Source organism: Plectropomus leopardus, chromosome 14 (assembly GCF_008729295.1).
Source record: "Plectropomus leopardus isolate mb chromosome 14, YSFRI_Pleo_2.0, whole genome shotgun sequence".
In the NCBI taxonomy this organism is placed as follows: domain Eukaryota; kingdom Metazoa; phylum Chordata; class Actinopteri; order Perciformes; family Serranidae; genus Plectropomus; species Plectropomus leopardus.
In genome coordinates, this window is record NC_056476.1 from 19,877,536 (window position 1) to 19,902,419 (window position 24,884).

Here is a 24,884-nt window from a genome sequence, read left to right on the forward strand (position 1 = left end):
GTGTGTGTGTGTGTGTGTGTATGTGTGCGTGTGTGTGTTTGTGTGTGTGAGAGAGAGAGAGCTCCTCGTAGTGTCAGTTGAGCCACTTTAGAACATGCTACTCGTGTTACGATCTAAGTTCACACAGCCACCCAACACAAACTCTGTGCATGGTCATCAGATCCCCACTTCAGTTCGTGACAGCCTCACAGCATCCTGTCAGAGAAGTGAGAGCAGCGCTCTAGACACGACAAGGCTCTCTGCATATCCTGTCTGTGGGCCTCTGATCCCACCCAGCCTGGCTCACAATCCAAACAGCCCCTCACACTCTAAAACCAGTCATTAATACCAGCCAACCTTCAACAGAGCTTCTCTTCTTGCCAGTTTAGAATCTCGCCGTCGCTTAGCATACCAGGATGTGTTTGTCTTTTCATTCACCAGCGCCAACATAATAGCTCTGATACCCCTTGTAAAAGGGGAAAGAGGTGTAGGGGTACTGGAAATCTGGGCAAGGGGCTCAGGGGTGTATTTTGGAACCTGTTCAGGAAAAGAAAAGTGGAGCGCCCCTCTGTACAGCCATTGTATGAGAACAGTAGCTACCTTACAAAGATTGGATTACCCAAACCAAAGGGACGTGTTTATTTTGGTTCTCAGTGTCACTGTAACGTATACAGTGCAGGCAGAAGGGAAGGACTGGGGAGAGCAGATTCACGTCCTGTCCTATAATTGTCAATCACTGAGTAATTTCCCAGATCCCCTGCTGAAAGCGCAGTAAATGCATGCTTTGTAGCACTTTGACAGCTGAGAGGGAGAGTGGAAAAGGCAGCATTAACGAGCGCACAGATTACAGATGAGAAGGAGAAAAATCGGGTAATCGTACATCTAGTCGAAATCATCGCTGACATTTAAGGGGGAAAATGTGTCAACAAATGACTGCCTTATACTAAAGTTAAATGAAGTGGATTATGATTTAGTTAGGAGGAATGCTTGACAATCTTTGCATTCATATGGTTTTTGAGGAAAGGGGCTGAGGTTGCGTAACAGTGTTTGGGGTTTTGGTAGCGTTTCCAGAAGCTGAGTTTTCTTGATGGTCTTCCCAGACTGGCCCTGGCTCCACAGCGCAACACGACTCTCTCAGAGGATTCGCCTCATCCCTGACATTTAAAGACCTGTAAGTGGATCCCTCTGGGTTTCGCCACAAGATGAGGAAACTGGACCGGTGAGCAGATCGGGGTTCAGACTTCTGATCCTCTGATAATGGTTCTGCTCTGCCAGTCCTCAACTCGAGATGGACCTCTGACTGCTGTCTGTTCTCAATGATTACAGCTCTTTCAAGGCCCAGACACACCAAACTGACATTAAAGAACTGGGGCGATGCAGGCCGACTGTTGCGTCGCCACATGTCGAATGTGTATCGGGCCAAAAAGTTGCACTTTAACACACGGCAATGTCCACAGCCACTAGCCAACAAGCACATATGTGCGCCTGTGTGAGAGGAATAACTCTCCATAGCAGACGGCGTTATTAGTCTATGTCAGGCCCCCAGGAAGTGCGCTGGACTTCGAAGCCAGTTTTTGTAGTGGCCAAACAGTGCAATTACACCACCATGTGATGCTCTGCAGCCCAAAAAGACTTTTTTTCCATTGACTTACGTGGCAAAAGCCTTAAATCAGTGGCTTCATTATTTTGAGCATCACAACCCTTGCAAAATGAGCGCCAAACCAGAAGTTAGCTGTTTGCTCTGTATTCATTATTCAAAAAGGGAAGCTGAAAGACCAACAGAACTAATTCAAGACATTAGGTAGTCAGTTAGCACATTTAACCGATATCAACATAACCTGATGTTGACAGAACAAAGGATATTTACCATACACAGGCAAACAATAACACATTTAGGAACTTTTTCTGCTGAAGAGCTTACTGGCTTAAAAAAATAACAATCTCACCTAATGAAATAAGTCAGATAAGATCTCATGAGCTCTTGACTTTAGTCATCTGTTTGCTTTACACACTTGTGCTTCTTTTAGTGCATTGAGCTTAGCTGCCAATCAGAGTGATTCATTCACCTATGGGCTTCACTTCTCTCACTGACGCTGATTCATCATGCTGAATTGGCCGCAAAAAGGAGACAAGGGCCGACCAGTGCCAATGGTGTGGGACACACCACCAAAACTAGGGCGACAGACAGACGCTCACTGACGGCCTGACATTGACCAGAAGACTGTCACCTTGGTGTGTCAGGGCTTAAGACCTGATGCTGTGCCGGCATTGTGGTTAAGTATCCCTTTGATGTCTACCTGACCTAGAACAAACACAGAGTAGAGGCGCTCTTTGACTGTGCCTGCTGTATTTTGGCGGGTGGGGGTAACATTTCTGACAGATGAAATTGAGGATAAGGGAAATGTTGAATTTTTTCAGGCTCCAGATAAATAGAGCAGGAGTGTGAGGTGTCTGTACTGTACTGTTTACTCAAGCAACCTGGGAACAGTGAGGACGGCCACAAAGCTCTCATTGATAAACTTTGTAGCTGAATAGTGTCATAGAAAATGAGGGGGAAAACCCCTGAATTAAGGGAGCCTACAACCCTTTTAACGGTTTTTGGCCTAATTCCTAAGCTGGAGTTAAATAAACTTCAGTTGGAAGCGCTGATTGGTGAATGTTTTACTTCCAATAAAGTCTAACGAAGTCTGCTGCTGCTCAGTTGAAGACTGATTTTGCATATGAAAACCTCACGCTGTTTAAAGCCATAGAAAAACGCCCTGGGACGATCTTCCACAATGTTCTGCACTGAAAAACACTTTCTGTGTATTGTATGTGTCCCAGAGAAGGCTGATTACTCCTTCAGTTGTGATAATGACTGGGGTTAGAGTGCGCTGGGAAAAGCAGCTGGCAGACATAGCATTGTCATTTAAATGAACAGAATTGTATCCATCCATGGAAATGGTCCAACCCTTGCAGGTCCAATTAATATAATTTTCTAGCTGGCACATTTATAAGCACAATAGGCAGACAGAGGATGGAAAAAAGTCAGCAGCAAATGGATTTTATCCTGCGCTGTTTGTGTTCTATCTCTGAGCATAAATGGCTGTAATTAGAGAGTCAGCAACCACAGAACCAATCATCATATCACAATGGTGGCCATACTCCAGCTTGCACAAACACAAAAGCCCTAATTTGGTATGCTTGATAAATTCTCTGTGTAGATTAGGCAACATGTGCTCTTGTGCGACTGTAAGATTGCGAAAAATGGAAAACCTTTGACCTCATTGCGAAACCTGCAACAATATATACACACACACTCACGCACACACCTGATGTTGGTCTGGAGTCTGGAAGAGGTGGGATACGGAAATTGCTTCATTACCACAGAATGGTCTCTTTTGTAACAAAGCATATTTCTGGCACCTCAGCAGCTCATTGAAGAAAAAAAAAACCCACCTCCTATCTAAATGGCTTTTTTCTTCAAGCCTGGGTACAAGGAGCGCAGTCTTTCCCCAAAACCAGAGTGGCTCGGCCAGGCAGAGGAGGCTGTGTTGACAGCCTGAGTTTACTCATGGAAAAAGCGCACAATGTGAGTTCTGTTCACTGACTGACTTTGGAAGCAAGTCAGCAGAGAACAAAGCTGTCTCAGTCCAGCTGCCCTCCGTGGGTTTCTGGTCTGTCCTCAGGTTTTATAAAGTTGCTCTGCAAAAAGGGACACTTCAGGGCCGTCTCTCACGTAAAGCTGTGGGGACCTGGCCCGGTGCCTGCCAGCAGTTACAGCTGAGAAAGTCAGCATTGTGTCGTGTGCATCAGCGTGTGTGAGTATATGTGTGAAAATCGTGGAGTAGGTCTGGAACAAAATGCACAGACAGGGTCACCAGGAAGAAACACTTGGTGGGAACTTCACACCATGGTCAGAAGCTCGAGGTAGATGGCGCGTAGGCACACAGCGGCCGGCCGGCCTGCATCTGCTGCCTGCGCGCCATGCTCTCTTGCTCTTTGGTTAAATATTTGCAGATGAAAAACGTGATCTCAGTGTCCTAAGTAACACCGCTTGCAGCTGTGAATGAGCGTGTTTGGGTGAGGTAATGAGCATGTCCACATGTAGGTGCACATTTGCACATAGATTTTTCATGTGTTTGTGTGTGTGCATAGAAAGTGTACAGAGCGGCATGTGTGCATTCCACTGGAACACACCCTTTCCTTGCCGTCAGATGACCAATAAGATAAGGCCGCTGACAGAGAGCGTGAGGGCCTTTCCCTTAGAGATCTACACCATGCATGGTCTATCGTTATATCAGGCACAAGATGCATATGAAAAGAGTGAACATACTGTGCTCCAGGGTACTGAACATAAAGCATAACTGAACAGTTGTCACGTGTACCGTCACTATACCTCAAAAAATAACTCAGCTCTCATCTGTAGGAAATGTACAGAGACCTGGGTGCTGTCAGCTGTTAAATAAATTGTAGAAGAGGCAGTTGAGTTATGTATGAATTTTGGATTCATTCCCTTTCAGGGGAAAAGGGGAGAGGATGGCTGATGATGGATGAATTATGTCTGAGAACTAAGGAAGTTGGCTAAGGCTGCAGTTGGGGTGTCTTTGATTTGTTAATAGTTATGGTTGGGTCTAGAGTTTAAGGTCCAGATTTAGTGAATGGAGTGAGCTGGACATGCAGAAATGGTCTTCATGTGTGTGTGTCTTGGCTTCTCCCGCTGGCCCAATACTGACTGGTTTGGTTAGCGGCTGACCACGAGTAGTGAGTGGGTTGACAGCAATCCCAACATGCCTTTAAGGGAAGTTCTTTGTCTCAATCGCCACACAAGAGTTTTGTTTCCTTTTCGAAATCCCTACCCATACACACACAAATACGCACACACTGGGAAAGCGAGCAGCTTGCAGGGTACAACGGAGGCCATAGCTTCTGCAGACGGCACACAAACACAGCGCTGAGACGTCTCGCATCCCTGCCAGCCGGCGGCGGTCTGGCTCGGCCAGTAATAGCTCTGCCACAAAGAGGCTGCAGCCAAGCAGAACTAACGGTCCTTTCACAGGGGCAGAGAGGGGCAGGACGGAGGTGGCATAGGTGGACAAGTAGATTTGTGGGAGCAAGGTCAGTTTGTGCCATGGCATCCCAGTGGGCACTGCTCTCCCGTCTGATGAACTGTTTGTGAACTTCCACATGCCTGTGAGGGACAAAGTTTACTCTATTCTATCCCCATTATTAGTCTGAAAGAGCAAGTTCAGCATCAATTGCCACAACATAGTACCGATATGGCTCGACTCAACTCACCTTGTTTGGTACCTCTCTTTTTGGTTTTCCACTAGCAAAAGCTATGGGTAGAACTTGACACAATTTTTAGGGTGACTTACAACCAGTTTTTTTAAAGCAAGCTGAATCAATGCTTAGAAGGTGGAGTTAAAACACTGCAGGCTACTGATTGGTCAGGGAGAACTGCACTAGCGTGACACAGGACATCCTGCACAAACCTGCCATTCTTAAAAAGCCAAGCTGATCCAGATTTGTGAAAAATGACAGCCTGCAAAACCTTGCTGTGGTTAATATTGACCAAAGCTATCATTCAGTTTGATGGCCAATATAAGGATCCCTGGAGGGAGCAACGTGCACTGCATTGTGTCCAAAATGATGTCATGGCAGTTTTACAAGGAGTTGCTAGAACGGTCAGCTACGGACTCTTTTATGCTCGAGGTCAGATTCACATAACAAAGACAGATCAAGCCTTCTGTTCGAACTGTGTTCATTTGATCCATATTTATGCACATTTTCTGAAGCTTACTGATGCAGACGAAATGAAGCAATACCACTTAAGATCGTGGTGAAAGTGTAGTTCAAGAAAGATACAACTGTAGGAGACGACTAAGACATTTTAAAAAAACAGCTGAACAAAACGAATCAGTAATACAGTGAAAATAATTATCCGTCAGCATATCCCAATGTATTCATTGACCTCACATATCACCGCTGTCTATTATGCTGCCACCGTTAACAGGTACATTATCACAACCTCCTCCACTGTCGCCTTGTTTGTTGTTGAGTGAAACTTTTGAATTTGCCTTCTAGTGCTGTCTACATGATGTATCTATGCCATCATAAAGGATGCATGAAAGTATGAGGGCACCGACACATCTATTACGTAGAGAAATCCCGCCCAAATTGACCTGGATGCACCAAAAGTGAGTCGAGATGAGCCAAACCATGCAGTGGAAATGAGACATATGGGAGAACAGGGACAAAAATAAAACTTTTTAGTTTCTCACTTTTGTGTTACAAGAGAAAATGTCTGTGTTGCTGCTGATCCTTTTGTCCCCACTCTCCCCTAAGTAGACAACCTGACTGCCTCTGCATAACTGTGTCTTTCAACTATCCCTATTTTCTGAGCATGTTTGTATTAAGTGATGTCAGTTGTATGAATCACCTAAACACTTCCAAAAATGCACCGACTGCCGCTGCTTGTTCCCGTCAGTGAGCAACAGCAGGGGAATTCCTCGAAAAAAAGCAGTTAGGGGCCTTATCATGAATGAAATATGTAAACCATCCTAGAGTGTAAAATTACCAAACACCACCCTACACAGACCCCGGGGCCTGTGCTAGTCACAAATACCTCAAACAAAATGGTTGGCCTCAGTTGCGATTTCCTGTCTTCCAGCCTCTGCCCTTCCCCCCTCCCTCTCTTACACTTATCACATCCTCTTTCCCTGACATGTGGGTAAACGCCTGTTGCTCCTGATTGAATGTTTGCCGCCAAATTACATCAGCGTCTTGAATACCAGCAGAGAACAGGATCCCGCTGAAACAACATGAGACAACATTAGGCGTCTGAGCATCAACAGTGGTGAAGCAGAGATGTTGAGTCTGAACAGATCACAGGGTGTCACAGGGGAGGGATGAACTAACAAGACCACTGAGTGAGTCAGAGTGAAAGTGAGATTCCAAACCATTACCATGTGTGAGCGTATTCGAGAAGAGAATCTCTGTTCAGACTGATGTTGAGACACCAGCTCTACTTTAATGCTGCTATGCATGTTCAGTGCTGTCGCTAAAGTTGCATCAGTTCTGGGTTTAGCCAGTCCAGTTCGTGTCGACCTTAAACCAGTTTGTTTTAATGTAAACCGGCATTTGTCATTATGACACATCCTGGCAAATTCAAAAGTAGCCTACATCAGCAACCTGTGCTGATGCCATCACAGCGCTAAATCAAACTTTGATTAATCTATTATTATGTTTGTTCATAAACAGACTAACCGAGCCACTGCATCTGATCAAATTTCAGTGTCACGTTTCGCTTGTTTACTAGAAAGTTCATGTGTTTTTAGGGGTGATGACATTGAGATGATACATGGCAAAGAAAGTCCCCCACGAAAACTAACACTGCGTCGATGAGGCTGATTGGATTTAAAGCCGACGAAAAGATGCGTCTTAAGTGGCCATTAGCAACGTGTTGCGCCGTTTTGAGCTGAACTTTTGCTGGATGCCCTGTCTCTATTCCTGTTTTTAATGCTGTCCCTCACTTTAAAAGCGCTGTAGTGGACGAGGAATGGCTGATCGTGAAGTTGTAAAGACAAATAATCTATACCATGGGTCTTCAACAGCGGGTTCGCAACCCCGAGGGGGCAAAACAGACATTAACACGAATCAAATATATTAATTAAAAAGATATGTTGACTTATTTGTAGAAACACACACACACACACACACACACACACACACACACAAGAACAAACATTTCATTTACAGTGCACATGACTGATGATAGGCTAACCGTTATCTGTGAATCCTTGCCCAATGAATCCATTATGTAAAAATATATATCTGTCTATAATTTATAATTTAGTAGCCTAGTACTGTGTGCACCCAATAAAGGTTTGTTTATTCATGGCACTTTAGGCCACCTTACACCTTAATGTAGGCCCACTTTTAACATGCAACTCAATTTTATATAATTAGTAGGAGGTCCCTGCTCCATCTCTCGTTCAGATCAGGGGTCCCTAGCCTGAAACACCTTGAAGACCGCTGATCTATACAATACCTTCTTATTTTACAACAAAAACCTAAATAAGGTGGCAGCTGGCTGGCAGTGGGTTCCCAATGAGCTAAAGTTTCGGGTAAGGTAATTGAAAAAAAAAAAAAGTTACAAATGTGGTAAGATAGCAAGGGAGTCACTCACTCATCTTTTAAGTAGTTACATTTACAGTCTGATCCCAAGCACACAGCTGATATTTTCGTGATTTATTTCTATAATGACACAACAGAAGTGCAAATTTCAGGCATTCAACGTGGACGGAGAACTCAGTTTTTACTTGTTTTTACGCAAAGTGACCAATAGTTTGCTGTTATGAGAGACGGCGACATAATGTTTCAATCAGGAGCACCTGTTGGCGTCAAGTGCATTAAATTTGGTATACAGGTCCAGTCTAGAGTTTCGGCTTAATATCAACTGGTTTGAAATTTTATCTTGGCCAAACCCTAGCAAACAGTGGAGCTTTCTTGCCCTAGGAGCAGGTTTATAGGATACAATTACTGTTGCACACTAGCATGGCATGCTAACACCTCTTAATAACTGCTTGTGTCTTAAGACAACGAGTGGCTGATGAACGCAGACTCTATGGAGACCAACAGGACCGAACGAATCCTAACCACAGAGTCCCAGTCCTGTCTTGGTGACAGACGAAGGGAAATCTCTGTCGTGAACATCTAGACAAACAAGATAATTATCACACACAGACGCATGCACAAACACCGACACGCATACTCACACATATGGGCTCACACACACACAAGCACACGTGATGATATATAAACACATGTGTGCATCTTTCCACATGCATACTTGCAGACATAACAACACTCACACACATCCTGGTCTCTTACTTAATGAGAGACCATCAGAAGGGTGGGTGTGTTGCAGTGAGAACTCATAAGCTGCTGAAAAATGTTGTTTACAGTTTTCACTGGTATGAGTTTAAACTGTCATCTGTTTGGCTTTGCGGATGAGTGAGTTACAAAACAGAGGACTGGAAGTATATCTTTCAATGTGACACTAGACTTCAACGATGGTACGTCGAAACAATATAGCGTTTGATGAACAGACTTCCTGTGGGATTTACTGATTGATAACATCCACACAGCTGTAGTGTAAATGTTCTGTGATAATCTCTGTGTTATTCGCAGACTAAATAATCTCAAATATGTTTCCGTGGCATGTCGCCAGCCAACGTTTTGTTCATCAAAAGAGTTGTTTTTTATGTGAAATGCAGGCGACTTGCAAAGAGTATCACAGGAGAACACCGTGTGGATGAAAACACACGGTCACATGCTTTGGACTTAATCTGTTCACTAAAGCGCCGGACTATTTTTCTTCAGGTTTCAGAAACAGTTTTTTTTTCATCGTTCTGGCTTGTTCAGTAAGATGAGGTTTACCCAACATCCACAGAGGTTCACAGAGTTCACTCGGTGGCAGTCCCATCCCATTTTGCATGAGTCAGTCAGGAGGCAGCCGCCACTTAGCGCCTGTCTATCTACCAGACACATCACAATCCAAGAATGGAAGCTAAATCGCCTGTGCCAGCTAAAGTTTTTTCACCTTGAAGTGTCAGTCACAGAGACTGCTGAGAGTGGAGGTAAACACACATGCTCATATTCTCTCACGTCAGTCAATGGGCTCTCTTTTTTTAAGTATTCATATTACACTCTCTACATTTAAACCCTAAAGACTTCCATCATCAGTCTTAGCAACTCCTTCTCTTGTAATAAAAGAGCTTTTGTGTTTTTTGCTACTCTGTCGATCAGATTCACACCTTCTTTATTTCACTCATAACTCATAACATCTTTTCTTTTCTCGCTCTTTCTTTCTCTCCTCATCCTCTTTTTCCTTTATTTTATTTTATTTTATTTTAACTCCACATGTTGACATGGGAAGGGCTGTCTGTCTGATGCTTTCCCAGTGACTCTATGAGGGTGACCAGATGTCCCAAAAAACAGTTTGGAATCACAAGCCGATATTCCAAATTCTGAATCTTGTTCTGTTTGTCCCTGCGGTGAGAATCGACTTACTGAGGAGACCAGTCTTGTTGATAGAGAATACTGAAAAATGCTGCACTGAAGGTGTATTTTGAAACAATGCCAAATCATCATGAATAATTCATGACATACCAGTGTGCATGCAACAAGCTGCTGCTGTTGCCAGAATAGATGAAGATGAAATTAAATTCAAATGAGAGAACCCTTTAATTTTCCATTGCACTGATTAGGCTATCATGAATAACAGATTGTTTTTGTCTTTCTACCTGTGTCAAACCAGATGACAGAGAGTGCAGCCACCACTGTGGGAGAAAATAATGTGCTAAAAATACCTAAAAACTAGAATTACCATCTGGTGGTAGTATACGTCTGTGAACCAGTCAAGTTGCAATAACAGTTTGTGTGAAATTTTGTCATAATTAACGCACAAATTCTTGAGTTATGGCCAAAAACATGTTCATTGGATACTAGTCAATTTATTCTTAAGTCAAAGTGAAAGTTTGTGCCAAATTTGAGGAAGCTCCCTAAAAGTGTTCCTGGCATATTGCATTTATGAGAACAGATGGGAGGGGGTCAGAGTGACCATGATCTCTGACCACCAAAAAATAATCTAATCAGTTCATCGTCTAGTCCGTAAACGTTTGTGCTAAATTTGAAAAAAAAAAACCAATCAAGATGTTCTTGGAATATCCCTTTTACAAGAATGAGAATGATGAGGTCACAGTGATCATGACCTTTGACCTATGACCACTAAAATCAAATCAGTTTATCGTTGAGTCCAAGTGGACGTTTGTGTCAAAATTAAAGAAATACCCTCAAGGCGTTTTTGAGATAGCACAGGAATGGGACGGACATCCCAGAAACAAAATGCAGCCATGGCTGTCTCTGGCATGGAGGCATGAAAATGTGTTTGTAAGCTCTTACAACTTAATAACAACTGAAGCTGCTGAAAGGACGTTTAGAATGACCGTAACATACCTGTGTAAGGTTCCTGCGTCACTGTGCACACAGATACTCACTCCATCCCTGTTTTAAATTTCACCCATTCTCTTCTGTTCACCCTTGACTCCATGCAAATATTAAGGCAGACTAATCTGTACAACCACAGTTTTCAGCAAATTTTAAGCACTTGATCTTAAAAGGATCCCTTTGCTTAAAATGAAAAGTGAAAAAACTTAGAATAATGAGGTTTTCAGTGGTCGGCGGCAATATGCTTCCTTTCAAACATAATGAGCTGGGACAAAAGGAATTCGATTTTCCACTCTGAGGTGGTTTGCACAAGAAAGGGACAAAAATGTCAGCGGCCACTTCATATTGAAGTTTAAACTATTCATGGACTATGAATGATAAAATTCTGTTGTGTCAAAGTGACTTTGTAGATGCAGAATCTATTTCGGACTCAGGTATAAAGCCTTACATCTTAGCACTAAGCTAAGTAGAGCTACTGGTTGGCTGCTGTGTGGTTTGTCAGTTCCAGTTGCAGGTCGTTTGAAGGTTACCTGCGGCTTCCTGGCACTGGCTGCGGTTGATGTAGGCGAAGTGGTGGTGGCAGCTCTGAGACTCACACACACAGCCCTCGGCGGTCAGGTTACACCCAGAGAACATGCAAGCCGGGTTGGATGGTCCCACATACTTCTCTCTGTGTCTTTCCCGGTGCTCGTGCCTTCGACCTTGTGAAATCCAGCCGCCGTGGTCACACACACACACACACAAACACAAAACCACAGTCATCAATGAGTCACAGACACCGGCACCACTCAAGGGTGAGTGCGGAGCCACTGCAAAAAGTCTTAGCATGTGTGTCATCACTATGATATGTAAGTAGCATTAGTCACATCAGAGCCACATCTGTTATGGATTAGCTTCTCTGAATGGACAGCATTATTCCCTCAGACTCAAATTCTGTGCATGCATCTGTGTTTCGACACACGTGTGTGATGGGAGGAGAGGGCTCACCTGACTTGCTGGCCTTCATGCAGGTTTCTTGATCTGGGTAGGCAAAAGAGCCCAAGCAGGAATGACGGGCGTCGCACACACACTGACCTCCAGCTCTGTCGCAGCCTGTCATCAGGGGACAGCGCTCATCCTCCAGGCCTGCTTCTGGATGCTCACGGAGCTCTGAGAGGGAGGGGGAGAACAGAGGACAGGACAGAGATATATTAGGGCTGCACACAATTCAGAATTATGATACTTGAAAGGGATCTGGTGGTTCAACAGCCACTTTTGACAATTCATTCCTTTTTTCCATACAGACTATTAAACAACCAGTGTTTCCCACAGAATTAGAATCTATGAGTGGTGGTAGATGACCTGAAGCCAGGGTCAGCAAACGTGCCATTTTTTTTTTTTAAATCGTGTCTTTGTGTCCATTCTTCATAATTCAGTGTCCCCTCTTTAAATTTAGACATGTGGGATCTGTGAACACAGCCCAAGGGAAACAATATGGTTGCCACTGATTAGGTGGATGGATAAAAGGAGCAGCTGCTGCTAAAGGCAAACATTTAAACACAGCGCAATTAACAAGTGAGTTTGACTTTCACTGCACCTGGCATTCTACTGCTCCGTCTGCACCCAGAGTACGCTCTGCACTCTGAGAGTGTGGTGCAATGCATAACCGAACAGTCGGCTTTACATATTCCAACAGTGCACTTGATGAACAGTCCAGTTCCAAAAATAGAATATCTATCATGGCAGCAGATGTTTTAATCATGGCGAAATGCCACAAATATTGGATTGCACACTTGCACTGACATTTTCTGGTGACACGAGATAAAAAACAAAAATTTAGACTGTATTGTATTAAGATGCTGTGAGCTGAAAATTCATCATTTGTAAGCAGAGGGCAGAAAGGGGCCTGACAGGTCATAGCCTCGCTTCCTCAGGGGAGCTTCCTCCATCTCACTCAGACTCACCATGAGTCAGGGTCTGCAGCTGCCTCTGCCCATCACAGACATCTTTAGCAAGCAGATGGGACAAATTCAAGTACCCTTGTCAACTGAGAGGTTTCCAAATGATGATATGAATCTTTGGCTTTTAGTGGACAGCCCTAGCAAAGATCATGGATTTCACACTTGAGCTGGTTTGTCTCTTTTGCCCATTTTAGCTGGGAATTAACAGACATTGGGCAGATTTACAGATAAAGCGTAATCACAAACTAAAATGTGCCAGAAACCAAGATTTTTTTCCCAGAACTGCTGAAGGGTTAGCCAGCTTACAGCCTTGGTTGCAACACATTGCCCTGGCACCGCCGTTACTGAAGTGACTAATATATTTCTGGGCTGCCATCCCTCCTCCCTCCTCGTCGCGCCATGCTACTTCAGCCATTGAGCCCATTTGTTTGCTTTTGTTCCACAGCATGGGGCCCTCCCAGGGTTCCCATCTCTTCTGGCAGCTGGAACGCCTCTCCAGTACCAAGGCCACTTGCACCATACCCACACATTGTTCCCTCGCCCACTAGTGAGCGTCGCCCCTCTAAGATGGCACCTCAAAGCTTAGCCTAACTTGGACGAAACTTTACCATAGATAGGAACGTACAAGGGAGTAATGTGTCCCAGCATCATCCATAGTGTTCCTTTCACATGCACGCATGACTAACAACACAGTTATACCCTCCTTCACAGTTGTCCAAGCGCAAGAGTGGCATCAGAGTAAACAGGATAAGACAAACTGTAACCCTGAGTAACCTCTTCCGAAAGCATTCAGCTCACGCCCTGGCCTCAATCAACAGTGTGGAAGCCTGATTGGAGCTTATCACAATACTCTGGCTTTCTTCTCCAAACAGCGATGCACCACAATACACAGAGGACAAGGTGTAAAGGTATATAAGCACGAGCACCTCATGGTATAATTCCCTATCTACTGTAGCAATCATACCAGAAAAAAAACATTCTCACTTAGAAGTTAGACAAACAATAACAGGCCGACTCAAAGTGCCTGCAAAGAAATTTTAAATACTGCAAATCATGAGAAATCACATATGTTGATCCACATTAATATAAAACAGACCTTCCATTATGGGGAAAAAGTCTCGTACTCTAAATCTTACGGTTGAAGTGAATCTATTTGACTGCAGAAAAAAAGCATCCTTGCAAACACTTTCCCTAATCAGAAGTGCCAGCAAAAGTGAAAGCCAACACCAGCTTTATCTGACTAGCATTTTGCTGTAGTATATTTGTGTTTTTTCAGCACTACACACCACCACATTTCTAGTTGGTCATAAGTGATGACTGTAGGGTTGCAGAGATATACCAATTTTAAGTAATACAGTAATGTGACAGTTGACAATTATCATACAGTGTACATCTGCTTATCTATGATATTGAAAACAAAATGCAACTGGACAGATCATCCAACCTAGACTTTTTACACCTGCTGCCATTTAAAAAAAATGGTTTTAACTCTTATTTACAGTCATAAAAATTTGTTTAACCACTATTTACCCTTCTGTTTTCATTCCTTTAAGGCTCATTCTGACCGATACTAATAATAATTCTGTGATACCTACATATATATTCTGTGATGGTTATTGTACCATAAAAATCTCATACTCTTGCAACCCAAGATTACTGAGAGAAATAACTTTTACATGACTCTATACACTGTTTTTTAGTTAAATCCTGCATAGTATACCTTTAAGATGACTTTTCAGTGATGGGCGATGCTCAAAGGTACCACAGTAAACAGCAGCCAATGGAACAGGTGAAGGTAATACTACCCTACCTGAGCCAGCCTGCACTGTTAATAGCTCTCCCAGACGGCCAGCGAGACTGGCAAAGCACAAGCAGCCTTTTGAATAAACCACACCAAAACTTTCCCCGTGATTTCCTTTCACCTTAAAATGATCCTCAGCTCCACATTTTTTCCATCCTGAGGCTTTCCTGTGCCTGGGAGGGTATTTTCATTTGCCTGTCTGTGTGGGGTGCTAAATCTGGCATGTAGAAAAAGAGGTAGAAGTCAAAACAATGAATGAAAGGCTGGACACTAAGGACGTTGTCTTGTTAACTAATTCTTGCTTGACCCCTGTCAGCCCAGTTTGTTATGAGCTGGTCTGCCTCAGCCTACCCCCCCTTTAGCCTGACCCTGGTCTGGTCTGGTCTGGTCTTTCTATCTATTATCTAGCCTGGCATGACTCTAGCCGAGGTCTATGGCTTCATCCCAGGGGGATTCCTCTCTCAGCCGCTGAGACTGCTTGTCTTGGCATCCAGGGCCAGGATGGGAAAGCTGACCTCTAGAGGCCCTCTGGCTGATAGCGAGCTAAAAAGGAAGTCTTTGAAACATTAGATAATACCAAAGGAAGGGAGAAGTAGAAGGCATGCGAAGGAGTGCAGTGGACATAGCGTCCCTGTAAGACAGACATTCTGTTACGTGGTATGTTAAGTGCCTCTGGAGCTCGGGGAAAATTTGGCGTGGGAGGACAGGCACGAGAATATAATGAGAACATAAAAACAAATCATTTAAATGCAAAGACTATTTGATTTTACCTGATCACGGAAGCAAATGAGATAAGGTACCTGGATGAGTCTTGCCTGAAGCAGGTGTCTGTATTCATAAGACGCCTGACATGCTCAACCTGAAGCTGCAGCATTTGATTCACTTTTCTTTGTCAGTTCCAGCATTTAGGTGCCAAAGTCCTTCATGAGACTAACTGATTTCAACATCCCAGGTATTGTTTTTGTGAAGCTATAACCATTTCTTGAGGCTCAAGTAATTATTCCTGCTTATCATACTTTAAAAATTGGCAACAATTCCTGGATTTAAACTTCCCCAGTAATCAGTTAATCTCCTATTTCCAATCTTTTGTTGAAACCAGTATCTTACATAACATTTAACCATAATTGGAAAACAAAAGTTCAATGACTATTGCAGTTTTCCCCTTCACCATAGGAGCCCTAAATAGCCCTAAAATATTTATGATAATAAGCATTAGCTATTCCAACAGTTTTTTCAACCCTATCAGCAATAACGGATTAAAACTGAGTGATGGCGCATTACAACGGTATATCTCTCATAAAATATGCAACAATTCATGGGATCTCTGCAGTGACAAATTCTGACCACCCAGAAAATCAAAACTGTGAGCAGAAAAGCAGGGGATCAGAAAGCGGAAACATTTACCCCCTTCTCCTGATTGCGAGTCTAATCACTTTAAGACTCTTGCAGCTTCAGGAGGGAAATCTGGGATCAGCCTCCAGCAGCCTGCCTACTGTGGCCCCTGAAAACACACTAGGAGGTGTTGATTTACCCCCACACAGAAACCTCTCGGATATTGGGATTGTGTATGTGTGTCGGATTTTGGGGTCAGCAGCATGTGCTTCAAGGCCTCTGGAGCCAGGGGACCAGAGGCACGATTCAATCACAGGAGCCATTAGGTCTCCCAGGCTGTTAATTTGCAGAGGAGATGTCCTCCAGGCGCCAGCCTAACCTGTGCATGAAGCACAATCAGTAGCAGAGTCTCCTGGGATGTCCTGGGGGCTTGAGACCTTTGAAAAACCCTCCTGGAGGCCTGACTTGGACCACCCCGCAGAGGGGTGATGGGAGGGCAGGGTCAGGGGACACCGACTGAGAGGATACCAACTGCTTACTCTCTCCTACAGTCCTGTCAGTCCACTTCAATCATTGTGAAACAGGCTGGACACAGTGCAGGTGAAGGGGCTGCCGGCGGCTATTTGTTTCTCAGGGGAAGGCCATTGCTACTGACTTCATTCACTGTGAGGAACCTGACACCCTTCGCTTTTCTTTGAAGTTCAAAAAGTTGCCCAAATTGTGCGTAAAATGATCACATCCATGATACAGCAGCCCAGCTCTGCTTGGCAGGAACAGAACAGGAGGGTGGTGTGGATTCACAACATTACCAATGAAAAGCTGCAGGGGACTTTTGCAATCGTGCCGTTACAGTATTACATCCATGAGGCTCCCACCATGGTGGTAAACAATTCAGACAAGACAGGGGGGCAGCTTATTATTACATTACAGTGTATTGTTGTTGGCCACGCCATGGGTAATCCACAATTTTGCCCTCACCCTGATCCAAACAATCATTTTTGGCTCATCTTAATTCACTTCCTTTTTTTAAAATAAATGTCTCTTTGGGTTGTAAAGCAGAGAAAACAGAGCCTACTAAAGCTGAAGTGTAACCTAGTGCCAGATCACTGCTGCCAAGCTTATTGTCATTCCTCCGAGCTGAGAGTGAATGAAGCTTTGAGGGGAAGAAAGAGCAGTTGAACATGACTCCTCTCCTGGCAGTCAAGAGCCCCTCAGACCTGGGGAGCTGCTGCAGGCAGCCGGAGACAAGGTAAACACTGACACAGTCCCTGCACTGAGGACTTAACTGACATGTGAATGGTGATGCCCTAAAGCCAGGAAGAGGATGGTTGCCACCTAAATGAATTGACACCAACAGCTCTTTTATTGCACTGTTAAAGACCTCAATGGCACATTAAGTCTCTTAATACTACACTACTATGAAAAAGGCTTAGGCCACCTTAAACTTTGTTATTTTAGCAAGGTTTTAATGATCATACATGTTTATTCATCAGCTGTCTCTTTACTAAAATACAACCAGAACACACAGGAAATATGTATACAGTATTAAAAACACAAATATTTCATTATGAACTACTTCAACATGCTAAAGTTGCAAGTATTTAGTGTGACCTCCCTTTTCACTGCATGTCTTGAACTCTCTTTGGCAGACAATATTACAAAATTACAAGACTAAACTTCTGGTACATTTACATCAGGTTGTATTCAAGACATGTCCAAAGCGTAATATTGATTATTTAAGCTACCTTTTGTTATGTTTGTATGATTCCATGTTTGCTCTTTATCCCTTTCTTCGCTGAGCATCACATACACCATTTCTGTTTAACTCACTGGATGCTGGCTCCTATATAAAACCAGATCCCAATCACATTATTCCACTCAAAATGCCAAAAATTACACAATTTGACAGGCAAGACTAAATTGTGCATCACTATGGTGGCTCCAGACATTTGCATAGTGTTGTATATTCCATAAAATTGGCACTACACACCTTTACATACTCCAGTTTCAGGGATTGTGGCTGCTCCTGTGCTGTTAACAGAGGCGCAGGTCAGCCCCAGGGAGCAGTAGCCGAGCGCCCAGTCCTGTCCGCCGCAGGGCTCCCACTCCAGCCGGGCACACTGGTCACAGCATCCGCATGGATCCCTGGCCAAGGTCCGGCCACCCTCGCAGCCGTGCGCGGCTTTGACGGGACAAGTCCGGAGATTACATGGCGTGCACTCGTGAGCCGCGAGCGCCCGCACCAGAAAAAGGACATTCAATAACACCACGGAGCACTTGCTGAACATGGTTTAAAAAAACAACCCAACAGTTAAGTTTCCCAGAGATATAGTCCGCTTCTGTCAGAGGATAAACCACATGAAGTCACTACTACATGTAACTCCAAAGTTGTAAAGTCTTCTCTAAAGTTTTGTGATGAGTCTTCCCTCGGGGGTGCTGTTTTAAACACAGATCACTTTGAAAGCAAAAGCACCACGAGACTCAAGTGATGCGTTTCAAGTGGCAGCGATATCCAAAGGTTCAATGTAAGCAGGTAGACGCGCTTCTCGAGCGTCTCTTCTGATGAAGTAACATATAGAAATCCCAGACCGAGGCTGTGGACGCACAGTGAGGCTTTCTGCTGCTACTGACAGCGACGCACGAGAACGCAAACTGACTCTTAAATTGACATGTAGGCATATAGAAATTAGCGGTGCGCCCTCCCTCTGACTGACGCATGCACCGACCAGTCACAAGGAGCCAAAGGAGGGCGGATTTGAAACTGCTGTATCCCCGCTCTGCAACTCCTCTCTGTGTTGCGCAATGATGCAACTTTGAATGCGTTGAATGCAAGTTCCTTTTACCCTGCCGAAACAACTGGTGGGCACCTTGGAAACATTGGCTGACATTACTTATGGGGACTAAATAATGCTTCAGGGTTAAGCAAAATTTTGGCAAGAGTAAAACAGGCACAGCTATAAACTCTCGCCTGAAGATATCTGGATGAAAATGACTTCTGTGGTCACTCATGAGTCTCCCCTGAACTTGAGAGGACTAGTTCACAGTACATGTTTTTTTCCTTTTACTCAATACACTCCTTCAAATTAAAGCTTTCTATTTGTTTTTTTAAAGATTATTTTTGGCTTTTTGTGGCATTATTAGATAGTATAGATGCAGCATGAAAGGGGGAGAAAGAGGGGATGACATGCAGAAAAGGGCAGTGGGTTGGAATCGACCCGCAGCTGCTACAGCAAGGACACAGCCTTTCGTACATGGGATGCCCACTCTACCAGATGAACAACTGGGCATCCTTTTTTTTTTGTCTTTTTAAGGAAAGGGACATCTATCCCATTTGAAGAACCATTATTCAATTAACATGTTTAGATATATAACTCATTACAACGGGATTGTTGTGGAACTCAAACTGTTGATTGTTCTGTTATTAGTCTATGCAAAGGACTGCATAAAATAATGGACATAGCTACAGTGATGTCTTCCATGGGTGGACTCTTGTTTTGTAGCCTCAAGTTTTGTCATTTCAGCCATCATCATCTTGTGATCAACTTGAGAAGTGAACAGAAGTGACCATATTTGGGCTAGAGACTGGCGCTGTGTAGGGGTGAGGGTTGGATCTGACTTAGAAGCCAATGGCCCTTAATAATGTCTAATTTTAAGCCTTCATTAAATGTAAATGTGGGAGATGTGTTGAAAAATTCACCTCCCATACAGTTGTCCTGAATGTTACAATTAGCTATAGAGACAAAAACTTTTTTTTGTACCAGGTGGTAAATATTATGTGGTTTATTTCTGCTGTAAAGTTGGACATTTTAACATGGGGTTCTATGGGCAGTGATTGATTTCTGGAGCCAGCCTTAAGTGAGCATTCAACGCTTCCATGTTGGCTTAATTTCTTTGCCTCAGAGACCAACGCTTGGCCAAGGAGCCCAAAGTGTAAGGGGATCTGAAATAAACAAGTACTGACCAAAAAGAGATTCAAAATTACCACAAAAAGATGTAAAAATACCCCATAAACTGATACAAAGCCACCAAAACAGACACTAAATTAACTCAAAGACACAAAATAACTACAAAAAGACACACAACTCAAAAAGGTGCAGTACTACTATCAGGAAATGCAAAACAAGGACACAAAAAATGGTTCAACAATTATAAATGTGTGTGTCTTGCTCCTATGTAGGGAGGTGGGGGGCATTTACATATCTTTCCCTATTGTCTTCTAATCTGCCCCTGAGGGCACCACTGGTCATATTCTGTAAATCACTGCATTTTTGTGTCCATGAGAGCTTTTTGAAAACTGATTTAGTAGTTAATCTATTTTTTTTTATAAGATAAACATGAATGACTCAATCTTCAATCCTTCTTTAGGTCATACTATTATGACTTTAAATCATTGACACACATACACACACACACCAATAAAGGTGGTTTGACTGTAATTGACCTATTAAAAGTATATACAACTGTGACAGCACAATCAGAACACAATATGTCTATATACTCCCTCCCTCGGCAATATCACATCTTTTATGCCACAGAGTGAATTTGCAGCAGGGCTCTTGTCACCAACCTCCTAATTGTTCTCTATCTCTGTTCAACAGCACAGCCACAAAGTATGTCAAAGCTCCATAATCAAACATTATCAGGGCTGTATATCATTCCACAGCTTTACCTTTTGTGTGTGGATGAGTGCGTGCTTACTTGTGTTTGTAGAAGCCTGATTGTGTATGCAGGTGGCTTTGGAAAGGCAAAAGGTCATCTGTTGTTTGTTGAAGTGGTGTTTGTGTGCTTACATTGGCAGATGGATGGTGTGTGTGGGCAGCGGGCACAGCTGGAGGCTGATTGTGTCAGTGCCACAGACATTGAAGGACTGGAGAAAGCCATACAATACATATAAAAACACTGTTTGTCCCCCTTTTTCTGCTGCACAAGTGAGCAAGAGCAAAGCAGACAGATTCATTTTCCCACGGTGACAGATGATGTAGTCTTCAGAACCAGTCAAGTGTGATGGTAACGCTAAGTCCGCTTTACTTGAAGCTGGCTGCCGGCCCTGAGCAACTAATAGGAATTACTGGAAAAAAATGATACAATAATAGATATCACATATGAAACCTGTGAGGACGGTCCAATATCGGGGATTTTGGAAACATTTCCTCTTCAAACACCAATCAGATGTCATCCGGGATGATTTTTCCCCCACAATGTCAACACACAACAGCACCTCCTTCATTTGCAACATCTGCCTGGAGCCAGCAGCTCCAACACAAACACAACATCCAGGAAACAAGCCCCGCAGCACGCATAATCAGCCCTTGCAACACAACTCAGCTCTTGTCCTCCAGCTCTCCCTCCGCCTTCCCTTACTCTGTCCCCTCCTTAAAGCTCTTGTCAAATGGGCCGACCCGCTGACCGCTGGCCGGACACCCACTGCTGGTTGACGACAGATCGGACCAGGACCTTGGAGAGCCTCGGTTTCCATTCACTTGCAGAGATTCTGGCCAAGAGGCACTGACCTATTTGCCTGGGCGATGGGCTCTAAAATGAGGCCAGCTGGCGATTCTCAAAGGCCCCTCATCCTGCTATCATGTACCAGAGTTTTGTTTTTGCCAACCAAAAGGTCACCACAGCACCTTGTGGTTCTCACTCTCATCTATCTATACCAGTAAGTAAACAAACAAACAAACACCGGGCGATCATAAAGGGTTTCTTTTGTCATAGTGGCAACTGGGGTAGAAATCAACAACAGAACCAAGCTAAATTTGCCCTCATTAGACTCTGAGCATTTGCCGACGTCAAATGTTGCATGAATTTGGAAAACTTCCCTATTGTTAAGTACCGATTTAGGTCCAAACGAAATTAATTTGAACTCTTGAGTGCCATGTTCACTGAAACCAGAGCACAATCTGCTACACCAGTCATGTCCAAAGTCCGGCCTGGGGGCCAATTGTGGCCATCAGACCGATTTAAAATGGCCCTTGGTTTGTCTTTCGAAATACACTATATGATTAACACAATGTTTGTTGGTAAAGCAAGATCACTTTACATTTATTGTCATTAACTTCACGATTACTGGACAATCATGCAGTTTGTAGACATGCACCAAGTAGGGCCTTTGTAGGCGAAACTAATTTGTTTTCATAAATAGATGGTAAAGAATCCAACAACCTAACAAGGAAGGTAGAAAAAAAAAATGACAGCGAGGGTTGCTGCTATCAGGAACTGAGTCTACACAAGACTCAGTTTGTACATATGGTTGGAAAAAGGTCAAACAAAGGTCAAACACAGAGTCAGGGAGGGTGAAACATAGGGTTCGTTCTGTCTGATTTAGCCAGTTTCCATGCTGCTGACTAGCTCCTTCACACCTCAACATCATCAAGTTTCTAATCACAGAACATACCTCTGTCAGACAGGCCGTCAAACTTCCTCTTGTGTCACAAGTGTGGCTGCAGCAGAAAAGCAGAAATGTGAATAGGCTATGTCTAAGACAAGTTTAAAAGGCTAACTCACAAGATAAAATCTTCCGTAACAGCTATGTGTCACTGAATGAGCAAATGAGGGGAGAAGGTGGGGCCATGAAGGGCGTTTTGCAGTCCCCAAATAACAGTAGTGTATGCATGCTAATGACGCTCCGAGTCACAGATTTCTGGGAAAACACAGCAGTAGGGGCACCAGTTTCTGCTAAAGCCCCTGATGTGACGATTATAATCCAGACTTGTGATAGCAGCTTCACTTGGGACTAATCATCCCTGACCCCATAAGAAGGAGGGGTCACAGTGTGGGATCTGCCCCAGATTGGTTGACCTCTCCGTCGTCCACCCCTGTCGCTTCTTGTCTGTCCACTCCACAGTCAGCTGATTCGCACCCGCCTGCTGCGGAGGCGTCAGGCTAGTGGTGAGGAGGTGTTTCTGGGATGCAGATGGGTGTGAATGATGGTTTGGAGGTGAGCTAAGCGGCAGCAGCAATACAAGGCTGAGGGTGACGCAGGGCCGAATTTGGGGTGTGATGTGGAGTGTTGAGCGTGTGTCGAGTGGACAGCATGCGGCACACCTGATTACAAGTCCCCAGGATGTGCAGGATATTTCCCCCAAGGATCAGTGTACAGTGCCGGTTATCACCAAAGCTTAGCTTATCTGTGAGCACACGGTTCTGGACTGAACCATACTCTGCAGATCCAGGCCAAGGGTTGGGGGCGGCGGTGAGGAGCAGTTGTATAATGGCAATGCGTACTGACAGTTGAAAGAGTTTCAAAGCCATTCAGACATCCACTAAATTGCGGAAATATGGAGCATTTAGTGTGGAGGCTAAGCAACACACAGACTAATGAATGACCTGTTTTAAACTCAGAACAGATGAGATCATCTGTTTTTTTTATACCAGCAGCCAAAATAAGAAAAAAAAAAACACAAGATACATGACAAAGAGGTCTGAACGAACCAAAACGTTTCTGAATATGGGCCCAAAAAATCTTAACAACACAATGATTTTCTTTTGAAACAAACATCTTTACAGTGTATTGAGGTAATAATCGACAGAGATGATTACTTCTCTTTTCCATTACTGCCATCCAGAGGGACTCGTGAGTGCTTTTGTTTCTTACTTTGCTCTATTCATTTGTTTGGAACTCTGTCGAAACAGTTTGGAAACAGTCAGAGGAGTCCAACAGAGAGAGTCACTCATGTTGCAGGAGATCGGATCTGATTCCCAGGTCTAGTTTACAAAAATACTTAATAAAATGTCTGTCTCCATGTTGTCCTCTTCTCTTTCTATGGCCTCTCCTTTCCTCTGTCCTCCGTTCTCTCTCTAGCCTCTCTGCTGCTCCTCAGTCTTGTTTTTTCTTCCTTTCTGTGAGGTCTGGTCCAGTTGCTGTTTTCCATGCGGGAACTATAATAATGTGTTTTGACACCGTCAGGTCTCCTGCTGTCTTCTTCTCTGTGTCTCGCAGAAGCCCCAGAGTCATCACAGCAGCAGTGATACAAAACTAAAAGTCCCCCTCCTTCTTCTTGTTCTGGCTCTAAGAAGTCCTGCTTGGACGTTGAAGGGTTCAGTGGGTTCAACCAGCCCTGAGGGTAAGGCACTCCACTTTGTCTTTGTAGTGTGCGAATTGGCTGTTTTCTGTGAGGTAATGGGGAGAGGACGTAAATCTTAGCAGATGCAAGGTCATTTAGTGAGTGGTGCATCCCAAACATGACATGTAAATCGCTGCTGTGTGAGGTGACGTAAATGTTTTCTAGGTTGTTTTCGTATGGAGGGCAAAGCAGATAAGATGATAATTTGATAGGACAAGTGCTGGAGGATGAGACCTTCACCTGCCACGAATTCATAAATTTGATCAACTCTTCTAAAAAACAACTTGATGGATTGTTATGAAATTCTCCACAGAGATTCATGGTACCCAGAGGAAGAAGCCTACTGATGTATTCTATGAAATAGCTCAATTTCGATAAGATGGATTGAAGCCATATTTTGTACAGACATTCACGGTTCCCAGATGATATTGATGACAAGACTTATCCCACACTATTCCTTCAACACCACCATGAGGTTGACATTTCTGATTTAGTGTAACATGTCTTGACATATATTGGATGGATATCCATGAAATTTACTACAGATGTTCATGTTACCCTCAGGATGAAGTGTAACAACTTTAGGACCTCTTCACTTTTTGTATAGCCCCATCATTCAATCCAGTCGCCAGAAAAACTGGTGTTCTGCTAACCACAGATATGTCACCTGTGCACGTTAATATTTAGTGAATACATTGAAACTTTAAGTTTCAACAATGCTGTGGTTAACGTGTGGTTAGGTAAGGCACAGAAACCATTTGGTTATGATTACTAAAA

General features: G+C 43.7%; 1 protein-coding gene across 1 annotated transcript in view; it reads right to left on the bottom strand.

Moving 5' to 3' along the window:
• The window catches only part of crim1 (cysteine rich transmembrane BMP regulator 1 (chordin-like)), a 45,581-nt gene extending 26,879 nt beyond the window's left edge, over positions 1-18,702 (bottom strand). The window contains exons 1-3 of the mRNA XM_042500845.1: positions 18,035-18,702; positions 11,959-12,120; positions 11,502-11,672 (exon numbers count right to left, since the gene is read on the bottom strand). Coding sequence (XP_042356779.1) covers positions 11,502-11,672; positions 11,959-12,120; positions 18,035-18,332 — 631 coding nt within the window. The 5' untranslated portion in view covers positions 18,333-18,702. The remainder of the gene's footprint in view (positions 1-11,501; positions 11,673-11,958; positions 12,121-18,034) is intronic.
• Positions 18,703-24,884: the final 6,182 nt, after the last annotated feature.